The sequence below is a fragment of the Podarcis erhardii genome (genome assembly GCF_964252035.2).
Source record: "Podarcis erhardii genome assembly, chromosome: 4".
NCBI lineage: Eukaryota > Metazoa > Chordata > Lepidosauria > Squamata > Lacertidae > Podarcis > Podarcis erhardii.
The window spans coordinates 77,609,182-77,621,168 of NC_138508.1; the positions used below are offsets into that span (position 1 = coordinate 77,609,182).

Below are 11,987 nucleotides of genomic sequence, written 5' to 3' on the forward strand. Positions count from 1 at the left end.
TAAACACTGTTTAGGCTTGTGCCCAGGGAAGGTCATTTTTGTGCTGCCGGCGCAGTGGTTTGACTTCACCCCAGAGGCCTACTCCATTGTCTCGCTGGACAGACGGCTTACAACAGCCAACAATATCGCCCTTCATCCGTAGATCTCAGGGCGGTTCACAACATGAAAATACAAGAGAAAACACAAAATGCACAGTCGACAATGACAACACAAACCAATAGCCCATATCCCCATGCTTCCACTTCAGATCTAAAAAATGTGCATACATACTGATTTTTACGTGTGGTTTTTCCTCAGGGCAACCGCTTCAGCTCAAATGCCGAGCACAGTTTGGTTTTGAACTAAATGCTTCCTCTTTGATGCAGTGGTACAGAGAAACCGGTGAAAGGAAGCAACTGCTAAAGCAAAAATGGTATGAACAGTCTCCAACTTGAAAACATGTATTTGTAGAATGTAAGCAGCTAGCAAAAGAACAGGAGAGCCAAAACTGTTATGTACTGAAGTTCTCACCCTGGGGGATACTGTAGATAGTTATACAAAAAAGGGATCAAAAGTGACGTTCAGTGATTGGATAGTTTTAGAATATTGTTACAGTTACGTTGTACTGGAGCTCTATATAAGCAGGCTGACTGAACCCTTCAGTTCAGTTCTCTTCTGGCCTGTGAATAAACAAGAGCTCATAGAATCATAGAATCATAGAATCATAGAGTTGGAAGAGACCACAAGGGCCATCGAGTCCAACCCCCTGCCAAGCAGGAAACACCATCAGAGCACTCCTGACATATGGTCGTCAAGCCTCTGCTTAAAGACCTCCAAAGAAGGAGACTCCACCACACTCCTTGGCAGCAAATTCCACTGTCGAACAGCTCTTACTGTCAGGAAGTTCTTCCTAATGTTTAGGTGGAATCTTTTTTCTTGTAGTTTGGAACCATTGCTCCGTGTCCGCTTCTCTGGAGCAGCAAGTACATAACAAGTGTGTTAGCTGTTTGAAGAATCGCTGTGTCATCTTGATATGTTCACCCACAACTTAACAAAAACAGTATTCTTGTTTAGTTTCATGCCACAGTTCCCTTCAGCCTATGCCAGCATGGCCAACGATAGAGAATGATAAGTTGGGGAAATCTGTTGTAGCACATGATCAAAATACTAATGTAACTGGAATAGGATTAGTGAAGGCTCTTCCATGTTTTCCTCTCCTGCCGTACACAGATGGGATTTCTCTCTTTCCATGTGACTCCAACCTTGGTCTTGGTAGCAGTTCCATAACTGTGAATCTTTAAGTCCTCTTTTTGGGAAAAGGATACAGGAAAGAGGATACAGTAAAGTGAATGGGAAGCATAATGCAGCCCAACCTTTGCTGGAGATCAGCAGTAATGTTTAAGGCAGCAGAATGTTTAAGGATATGAATTCCCTGGGAAGAGGGGTTGTTGTTAAAGCACTCTAGGAATGGTAGCTGTGTGACAGGATTGTCTCCTAACAATTCCCAGTGCCCTTAACAAACTACAGTTCTACAGTTCCCAGGATTCTTTGGGGGTAAGCCATCATAGAATTGTAGAATTGGAAGGGACCCAAAGGGTCATCCAGCCCAACCCTCTGCAATGCAGGAATCTCAGCTAACACACTTGTTATGTACTAAGCTTAGATCCTAGAACAATAGGCAAGTAGGATCCTAGAATGCAACAACTGATTGGCTTGCAGGAGAAGACCAATCAGGCTCCAGGAGGGAAGCAAAATCAGACAATCAAATGGGACTCATTGTGTAAATAATGTATATAAAAGCCTGATGTTGCAGGGCGGGGGGCAATTAAATCACTGTTTTACAAGCTGCAGTACAGAGCATGAAATCACCACAGGACTCAGTATGTTTCAGCATCCATGACAGATGGCCACCTAACCTCTGCTTAAAAACCTCCAAGGAATGAAAGCCCACAACTTCCTGAGGGAGACCGTTCCACTCCTTGAAGGGGAACACCAGCTATCCTTCTCTGGGTGTCCTCACCAAATGAGGTCCATAGAGTGGCTACTGAAGAGGTGGCCATTTCAGTGTTGGCACCCTGCTTATGGAACACCCTCCCCAGAGAGGCTTTCCTGGAGCCAATGTTATGGTTCTTTTTCCTACCAAATGAAGACCTTTTTTAAAAAAAAATTCTGAAGAATTTTCAATGTTTCAAAGTACTTTTAAGATTTGCTGTCCTGGCCTATTTCCCATTGTTGGCTTTAGATTTTTTTTTTTATCTTGCGTTTTTGTATTTGGTGGCACTATTGTTGCTGTGATTATCTTATTGTTGGGTGGACTATAGACAGGAAGAGTAAATAAACGGAAGCAACAAATGAATATTTTCTAAAGAGTGTGTCCATGGGCTGTGGCTCCTACATGGGTTTGTCAGCCAGACTCCAGGGGAGACGTCGTAATCCTGTGTTTCCATGAGGCTGATAAATATGCAACTGCCCTGATTTTTGCATTTTGGGTCATCATCACCTTTATAGAAACCAGAGCCATCACCTGCACAAATACAGGGTTGGTGGCACCAGGGACTACTATAACTGTGTGAGAATGAATGCTACAAGTGGCTGACGAAAGCATTATTCTATTTAGGGTCAATCCAAAGGAACTAGAAGGCAGCTGCTTTGATCTTGCTTTCAACCTGACCAATTTAACTGAAGAGGATTTAAGCAGCCAGTTCGTCTGCCTGGCTCAAAACTCCATTGGGAACACCACAGGGGTGTTCAGATTTAAGAAGAGAACAGAAAGAGGTAAACTGGCAAACCACCTAGCATGCGGTGTTCTTTTATTTTTATTTATTTTACAAGTTACGTTGGGGATAATATCCCCAGTCTGCTCCTTGATTAAAATTGCCTTTTCATTTTCCGATCGTCAGAGAGGTTCTTTAAATTGTGACAGCAGGTAGGGGGAACAAGAGTAGAAACTCTGAGATTCTAAACCTGAAAACGATGGTATCATTTTAATTTTTTTTTTAACCTGGGAAAGACATTTGGCAGCTCAGTCTTCACATGCCCTACTCCAGCATCTCCTTATCTTCTTACAAACAAAATTTAAGAAGAGAACAAACCAAACCCCATCAAAAATAAACAAATGCTTCTCTTATTTTTGTTTCCTTTTAGCTCTTCACTTCTTGCTCACTTTGTGCTGTTCCATGACAACTGTATTTCTAATCTTTTTGGGAAGCATGGTGGTTTACCGGCACCGGATTGAAATAGTGCTGTTATATCGGCATTATGTGGCCAAAGGTGAAACTGTCATCGGTAAGAGTTTGTGTTCTACTTTTCTTACCTTGGCGAACGGTCTGTTCTCTGTTTATTTATGACACATGTATCCTGTGTTTGCTCCAGGAAATGCACAGTGGCATACGAGGTTTCCTTATTTCCTCACAGCAACCCTGTGAGGTAGGTAAGATGGAGAAGTTAGTGACCGGGACAAGATCGCCAGTAGCAGTTTGTGGTGTGCTGCTTACTTGGCTTCCCAAAGCCAAGAGGTAGAGGGTTGGTTGAGGCAGCAGGGAGATGGAAGTGATATGGGAATACAGTGGTACCTCGGGTTACAGATGCTTCAGTTTACAGACTCCGCTAACCCAGAAATAGTACCTCGGGTTAAGAACTTTGCTTCAGGATGAGAACAGAAATCGTGCTCTGGCGGCGCAGCCCCATTAGCTAAAGTGGTGCTTCAGGTTAAGAACAGTTTCAGGTTGAGAAGACAGGCCTCCAGAATGAATTAAGTACTTAACCCGAGGTACCACTGTAGTGACAGGACTGCTGGATGAGATCTGCTGCTGTCTGCACTGCTCTGAGCTCCCTGCTTCCTCACTTCTCTCACTCTAAGCAACCAACAGTGGTACTCGGCTTTGGGAAACAAGGTGCACACTGGTGGCGCTGTGGTCTTGGGCTTGCTGATCAGAAGGGCGGCAGTTTGAATCCCCGCAATGGTGGTGAGCTCCCGTTGCTCTGTCCCAGTTTCTGCCAACCTAGCAGTTCGGAAGCATGCCAGTGAGTGCAAGTAGATAAATAGGTACCGCTGGGGCAGGAAGGTAAACAGCGTTTCCGTGCGCTGCTCTGGTTTCTGTCACGGTGTTGCGTTGCGCCAGAAGCGGTTTAGTCCTGCTGGCCGCATGACCTGGAAAGCTGTCTGTGGAACAACGCCTGCTCCCTCGGCCTGAAAGCGAGATGAGCGCCGCAACCCCACAGTCGCCTTTGACTGGACTTAACTGTCCAGGGGTCCTTTACCTTTTTACCTTTAACATAAAACCTCATATGTTGTGAGTTTTAAAAATAAATAAATAAATGCAGATTTGGGGAGGGATGAGGCATTAAAAGCATCGGGTAAAAGGTGAACTCAGCTGGATAATGCCAAAACTTTGTGGACAGCAGGATCTAGAATCAATAGACTGAAAGCAGAATGTTGGGGGTGAACAATTAGGGATTGAGAAAAGCTACATTTTTGTACACAGCACCCAAGGCCAGGTCACTTATTCTGGCAGGTGAGGTAAAAAATTCCACAAATGCCTTTCTCCGCCCTGCCCCATGTCAGTAAAAATAACAATAAATTAAATACTATTAATTTTCTGCTCTTCTATGATGCCCTAAATCAATTGCCTGAGGTGATGACCTCACTCTGCCTAATTGTAAGGACCCTGAGAGGTCATGCAAAATTACTAGATAAGTTTGATTAGCTGTGCACTAATGCAAGTTTTGAGAGGATGTATATAGCAGAGTGTTGAGTGGGCGGAACACAATTAGTGGGATTTTACCATGGATTTAGCTTTTGGCTTCTGATTTTGTGCTTATTTTCTTAGAAATCACCCTGCATTTATTTATGACATTTCCTGAATATATAATTATAAACGACATTATATTCACAGTTGAAGATCTGGGCAATTATAAATTATGAAGTGCATGCTCTGGGGGATTTGAAAAATACTACATGTTAAGGTCACACAATTGGGGACTCTTGATAATAATACCTTTGCTGTCACCTCATGATTCATCATTTGGAAGTGGCAGGGAGGAAAGAAGGGGAAAGTCCTCGGGAAAAGTTGTGTTTCAGTATGAATCAGGCAGCATGACCTCTCAAGGAATACTGCTCAAGGCAGACTCCTAATTTTGTGTGGTGTGGGTGGAGACATACCAGAATGATGAGCAAGATCTTGTTAGTATAGAAAGGCCTGTTTAGCCTAGCATAAAGAAAGCTGAGTGAAGAGACAATTAAGCTCAAGGACAAGGCAGGTGAAAAAAAAAAATAAACCTCATGAAATAAAATGAGGTCAAGAAGCTAGAAGATTTGTAAAACAAAAAACCCTGAAATTCTGAAGAAGAAAGAACAGCTGGGAATCTGTTTTATTTTGAATACAGTTGTACCTTGGTTTTCAAACGCCTTGGGAATCTAATGTTTTGGCTCCTGAACGATCAAAAACCGGAAGTGAGTGTTCCGGTTTTGGAACCCGAATGTCTGACATGGCTTCCGCGGCTTCTGATTGGCTGCAAGACCTTCCTGCAGCCAATCACAGGCTGCACCTTGGCATCTGAACATTTTGGAAGTCAAACGGACTTCCAGAATGGATTCCGTTCGACTTTCAAGGTACCACTGTATTTTGCTCTGCCTTCATGGTTATGTTTAGTCCGGAGAAGCTAGGATTAAGAGGAGATATAGCCATCTTCAGATACTGTGTGTGGAGAAGGCTGTCCTGCAGAAGATGGAACAAATTTGTTGTCATTGCTCCAAAGGTGGGACCAGAATGAAGGGGTGGGTGCTGAAAAGAAGCCAATTGTGGTTAAATGTTAGGAGAAACTTCCAATTGCATTGGAAAGTGATGAGCTGTCCTTTGCTGTAGGTATTTAAGCAGAAGCTGGGTGGTCAGGAACGCTGTAGTTTCATCCTGCATTGTAGATACCGCACAGGGAATATGGATAGAAGGATCTGTCAGTTTAAGTTCTCTCCGTTTCTTGCTTTCCCAATCTTAAATCCAGTTCCCCACATCTTGACATCAATTTGTTGATTTTTTTTTCAATCCTCATGGAAATTATTTAGCATTTTGGTTGCAAATTCTCCTAATAAACACATTTTTGCGTGCAGTTTTGACTTATGTATGCATTGCTGCTAGCAACTTCTCCTAACCTATACTATTTTCACTGATGTATTAATTTTAATGCATACTTTCTCATAATATATGTATTTTCTGGTTGGAGAACTGCATCGCTAAATTCAAATAAGTGTGAATTTCAGAGGGAGGCTGTGTTTCAGTCCTCATGTTCTTTTGGGTAAGTGCAAACTTGATAAGTTCATCTATCTGAACTGAATTGATTTTTCTCACCAATTCCTAATCGGGGCTTGGACCATGTGACTACCTCGCTCACTTACAGTACTTCTCCAAAATTCTTGCACAGGCAGCTTGTATTTATGAAAGATATTGAAGATACTTTAAAGTATCTAAAACACTCTCTGGAAGACTAGAAAGGTCACTTGCTGATGGCCCAGATTATGTACAAAAGGGGTGGGTTCAAAGGGGTTTCAGGAAACAAAATGTTCTACTTAAGGTTGCAAGGAACATTATTAAAATAGAAATCGTTTCCGTTTTGGGCACAGCATAGATTCCATATAATAGGTCATGACCTATGAAGATACTACATGTGTGGTATGTACATGTTCTGAAATATTGTGGTTGACCACAGTTTCCCAGAATGTGTGCACCATATGTACACACACACACACATGTCTGCACAGGGGGTTCACTCAGTTGTCTACAAGGAAGTGAATTTCATGTGAGAAATTTGTTAACAGGTGAAACTTACCTCAGTTTCTTGAGCCCCAGCTTACACTTCATAGTGTAAGAAACCGACAGTTAACACTCTCTTGTCTTGTAGTGGCCTCTGCTGGTCAAATTAAGAACCAACTATTGTTTGGTGTTTTTAAGGATTCATTTCTGAAAGATGAAGATGCCGTACCCCTGATTTTACTGGGACACCCCGGAATCACAGAAGCCATCCTGGCTTCTGATTGGATCCCGAAATGTCCCGTCTTTTGGCCCTGCACTCTTGCGCGAGCCAAAAGATGCACTTTGCCCAGAGGTCTTTCACAAGCCAGGTGAGAGGTGAGCGCATAATTTTGAGAACAGCAGTGTCAATGTTTGTACTTTTGTGCAGCAGATGGACAGCCATGTCTCATTGCATACATATGAAGAGAGGAGTGGGTGATTTTTTTTTTTTACCCTCGGTGTGACTCTTTACACTATGCCTAGCCGGGGTAGCGGGTGCTGTACTCTGTTCTTTATCCTGTTTAATAACATCAGCTTCACTGTTACACTTTGGAGTCTTGTACTTCTAATGAAAAATGTTGTTATACACACATCACTGTGTTCCATGCTTCCCTGTCATAGAAAAAACAATAGCCAATGGAATATGATCCATTAGGGTAAATGGGGCATTGCCCCACCAGCCTCAATCTGCCCTCTGCCTTCCTCCCACCTTTCTTTCTTTCTTTCTTTCTTTCTTTCTTTCTTTCTTTCTTTCTTTCTTTTTTCATATATTCTTTATAGAAAAAGGGAAAGTACAAGATTACAAGATAAGACATGATAAACAGGAAGGAACAAGAAATAGTACCCATGTAGAAACAAAACAGAAGAAGAAGAAGATATATATCAGGATACATGAAATAGTACATGAGATGCTCTTATTTTGTTACATTGAGCTGCTCAAGGTTTATTGGCAACTGTGTAACAAATACTTGCAAGAAAATTGGCACGTAATTTTAAAATATAATTTATTCATTAAATTCATTTGCCACCTGCCAACAACAGGGCAGCGTATGCAAATCAAAGCAATGCATGCAATGAAACCATACAAATATATTGATTTTTTTAAAAAAATACTTCACTTTTACAAAAAAAACCCAAACCCAAATATTCAAAATCTCCAAGAGCAGGGATCTGGACTGTGCTGAGAACATACTGGCAGCAGCCTTCAGGTGGGACATGGGGGAACAGAGAATGCCATCTTTCTTATAACCAACTCAGGAAGGAGCATTGCCTATCAGCTTCCTCCTCCTCCTCCTCCTCAGTCCCAGGGATGCCCTTCTAGAACTTGGCAGAGAAGAGATTGAGAAAAAACTAGGACCAATTGGCTCCGCCTTGTTGTTGTCCCTGCCTCTGCCTACCATGGACCTTTGTGCCCTAAGAGTTCCAATAGGCATCAGCCACCACAAGCTTTATCAGGATATAATACAACCCTGGGCATTAGATATCCAAAGAGAGAAACTTTGTGTCAGATGTCAGTGGTGGTTGCTCGTGAGTAACCAGGCAGGACTCCGACCTGTCTTTAACAGGTTTTATTTTGGTGCAAAACTATTTACAGTGCAGAACATCAGTTCATGTCTGCCTCGATCGCTAGCAGTATCCAGGAGTGGTCGTTTCCGGGTCCTCCCCCAACATAAGAGCTTAGTCACCCCCAGCCTTTTCCTTCCTTCTTTGGGCGTGCTTCCCTCCTGGCCGGCTTGGCAAGGAGCCGAGGCTCCTAGCAGCATCCTCTAGCCCTTTCCCCTCCTTTACCTGGGAGGTGTGGCTTCCCCCACCCTCAGATTGACGAGGTACGGTGCTGGGGCTCCCAGCAGCGTCCTCTGGTCCCTTCCCCTCTTCCCCACTAGAGGTGTGGCTTTCCCCACCGCAGGAAGAGGAACTGCTTTTCAAGATTTTCGGAGGTTCCCTGTATTCCAACTGCCCCTCTGCCTCCCTTCCCTGTTCCGATGGCAGTCCCGTGACACTCTGTTGAATGGCAGATGAAAAAACAGAAGAGGAAGAGAGGAGAACAAAACAGGCATTGAAAAGCTACAGGAAAAACCTGGCAATCTCTGGGGTGGATCTAGACACATCAAGAAAAGCGATTCAGTTAAACGTGTTGGCTAAAGATGGCACTCCACAATGCCATCTGGTGTCATGGTGTTATAACGCAAATAAAGCACTTTGTCTTGACGAATGTAGCGGAGTCCCTGCTCTGTTCAATATGGAATAACTAGCTGTTTGGGCAAGGCGTATTTGCATCTAGGGTACAGTTCACCCAGAATACCAGAGATGGTGGTTTGACTCAGAGAGGTTATGGCTGAAAGTGAGATTTGAAAGTGAGATGTGTCTGCTTACTGCTAAGAAACAAGGGGCGGGGGGGGGGATTTTAATTTGCCTTTCACTTTTTCGTATTTTCCATTGTGCTTTCAGTAGTACTTTTTACCATCTCTACAGCTGGTCTCCTTTAAGAGGAAAAATAAGGGGGATTCAGCAGACTCGTCTTCCATACCCATGCCCCACTATTTCAGAAAAATGTTGTTGCCTCCCATCTTTTCTCACCTCTCATCTTTCTTTAAAGGATGCTTGCTTCTTCGCTGCTTCATTTAACTTTGTCCTTTAAAATTTTTTAGATGGCAAAGAATTTGATGCATTTGTGTCCTGTGCAAAACCAGATCTCTCTGAAGCAGATCACACGCTACTCAATGAGGAAACATTTGCTTTGGAGATTCTCCCTCAAGTTTTAGAAAACAAATATGAATATAAGCTATGTCTCACTGAGCGGGACATCCTTCCAGGAGGAGGTAACATCTCACATAATTGCATAATAATAAAACCAACTCTTCAAACACCTGTATTTGTGTTAGGAAACTTTATCTGCCCCTAATGTCCATGTGTAAATTTGCATACACAGCAAAATTGGCATTCCTTCACCTCTCGCTTTCTGTTCTGCTCGCTTCGCTATGTCATAGTTGTGGCGCCCTGCAGCGCCCCCTAGGCTTGGCGCCCTAAAATCCACCAGTGCTTGGGGGAGGGTGATTTTCAATGAGAAAATAGGACAAGGAAACAGCCACCAAATTTGTGCCTAAGTTACAATCCTCTACTTTTAATTACCTGGAAGTGAGCTTCACTAAACTCAGTGAGATTTACATTTTTTAAAATTTTTGTAATTAGCTTTGACTTTTTTAAAACACACACACACACACCACCACCACCACCACCACCACCACCAACAACAACAACAAGGAGGTATATATTTTTTACGAAATAAGATAACTAATACTTCTAACTCACAGACATGCTTATTCTTAGTTCATATGGGATGGAGCAAAGGGTTTGCAAGCACAATTCCTCCCTCTTCCTAAAACGCTGTGAAACATTTTATTTCATGCTTTAAGAAAACAGAACAAGACTTGGGTTTGGGAGATGAATTGCAGGTTTTCAGCTTGGAAGGGCTGTTCCTTTATCTCTTTCTCAAGGCTCAAAGACTACAGCTGGTTCATGGTGGGTTTGGAAAAGAAACCCTTACTCTGCCCCTTACACAACCCTTAGAAAAAGCCTTTGTGAAGGATTGGAGTGTGGCATGTGTGGCTAGAATGTCAGTTGGAAGTAGGACTGGAATGAGGAATAGGACTCTTCAACATTCCCTTGTCCATCAGATTTAAAGCACATTCAAGCCAGGAGCCATATAAGCACATTCCAGTTTCTGCCGTTCTTCACCACAGATATTTTTCATCATCCTTGCATTCAGCATTCTGTGCCAGGGTATAAGAATATCTGCAGGGAGGCAGCATGTTTTGTATGATAAGTTGGTAATAATATATTGTTATGTACTGAAGTTCTCACCCTGGGCCAGCAGGGGGATACTGTAGATAGTTTTCACTCAGGTCCACATATGCAAATAAGGGATTGAAAGTGACGTTCAGTGATTGGATAGTTACAGAAAATGGTTACTGTTGCGTTCTAGTGGAGCTCTATATAAGCAGGCTGACTGAACCCTTCAGTCAGTTCTGTTCTGTTCTGTGAATAAACAAGAGCTGTTTGAAGAATCACTGTGTCGTCTGATATGTTCACCCACAACTTAACATATATATTTTTTCTTTTCCCAGCATACACTGATGACATTGTAAATGCTGTCAAGAAGAGCAGACGGGCGATTGTGGTGTTAAGTCCAAACTATGTCAATGGCCCAGCCCTCTTTGAGCTTGAAACAGCCGTCAACACTGTCCTGGAAGATAAGGCAATAAAACTCATCCTAATTCAGTTCAAGTCTTTCCAGGAGCCTCAGTCATTACCTCACAATGTGAAGATAGCTCTCAGGGTTCTGCCCAGGGTTACCTGGAAAACATCTGCCTCTCCCACTGTGAATAAGCAATTCTGGAGAAAACTGCTGCGTCACATGCCAGCCAAACATCCCAACGAAGCTGAGGACAAGTGGTGTTGGTTTCCCCACCTTCAGCTATTGGGCACGGATAAGAAAAACGCCACTGCAGGGAGGACAAACTGGACCAAAAAATGGAGGAAGATTTGGGAAAGAACTTCCCTAAACTGAAGACTTGTCAGGAGAGGGGCTGTAGCTCAGTTTTAGAGAACACGTATCAACTACAAAACCTTCCCTAGCCTTAAAAGGATGTTGGGCTTTGGAGCTGAGAGAAACCTTGAGCTGAAACCACAGAGAGCCATTGGCGGTTTAAACAGACTTCGTGGCCCAATGGTCAAACATCATATGTTAAAGTGTGGTTATCTTTCACTCATGGAAATATCCTTATAGAAGTCAGTATTTTTTAATAGTAAAAGGTGCTGAATGCTGTTGAGCTGTGCCATACTTTCACAACATTACTATTTATTGATAATTATTACATGCATCAGGGGGTAATGCCCACCTGCTGGAATAAACTTTGGACAAATAAGTCTTTTTGTACCATCTCTGATAACTGGAATGAGATTGTGGTTCCCAACTTACAGGCTGTGTTCAACTTACTCCCTAATTAGTGTATTCATTGGTAAGTCTCAATGGCAGAAATGTGACTTCAGCAGTTTCAAGACAGCAGTTTGTATAATCTAACATTCCAGTTATATGCATGCTTAGTCAGAGGCTATATATGATCTGTGTAACCCCTTATTTTATGGGACGCGGGTGGCGCTGTGGATTAAACGACAGAGCCTAGGACTTGCCATTCAGAAGGTCGGCGGTTCGAATCCCCGCGA

At 42.9% G+C, this 11,987-nt stretch overlaps 1 protein-coding gene across 1 annotated transcript in view; it reads left to right on the top strand.

Annotated features, from left to right (window-relative positions):
• Nucleotides 1-11,689, top strand: part of IL18RAP (interleukin 18 receptor accessory protein) — a 20,792-nt gene extending 9,103 nt beyond the window's left edge. Inside the window, exons 7-11 of the mRNA XM_081858147.1 lie at nucleotides 298-412; nucleotides 2,597-2,754; nucleotides 3,124-3,264; nucleotides 9,413-9,583; nucleotides 10,889-11,689. Of these exons, the coding sequence (XP_081714273.1) occupies nucleotides 298-412; nucleotides 2,597-2,754; nucleotides 3,124-3,264; nucleotides 9,413-9,583; nucleotides 10,889-11,331 (1,028 nt within the window). The 3' untranslated portion in view covers nucleotides 11,332-11,689. The remainder of the gene's footprint in view (nucleotides 1-297; nucleotides 413-2,596; nucleotides 2,755-3,123; nucleotides 3,265-9,412; nucleotides 9,584-10,888) is intronic.
• Nucleotides 11,690-11,987: the final 298 nt, after the last annotated feature.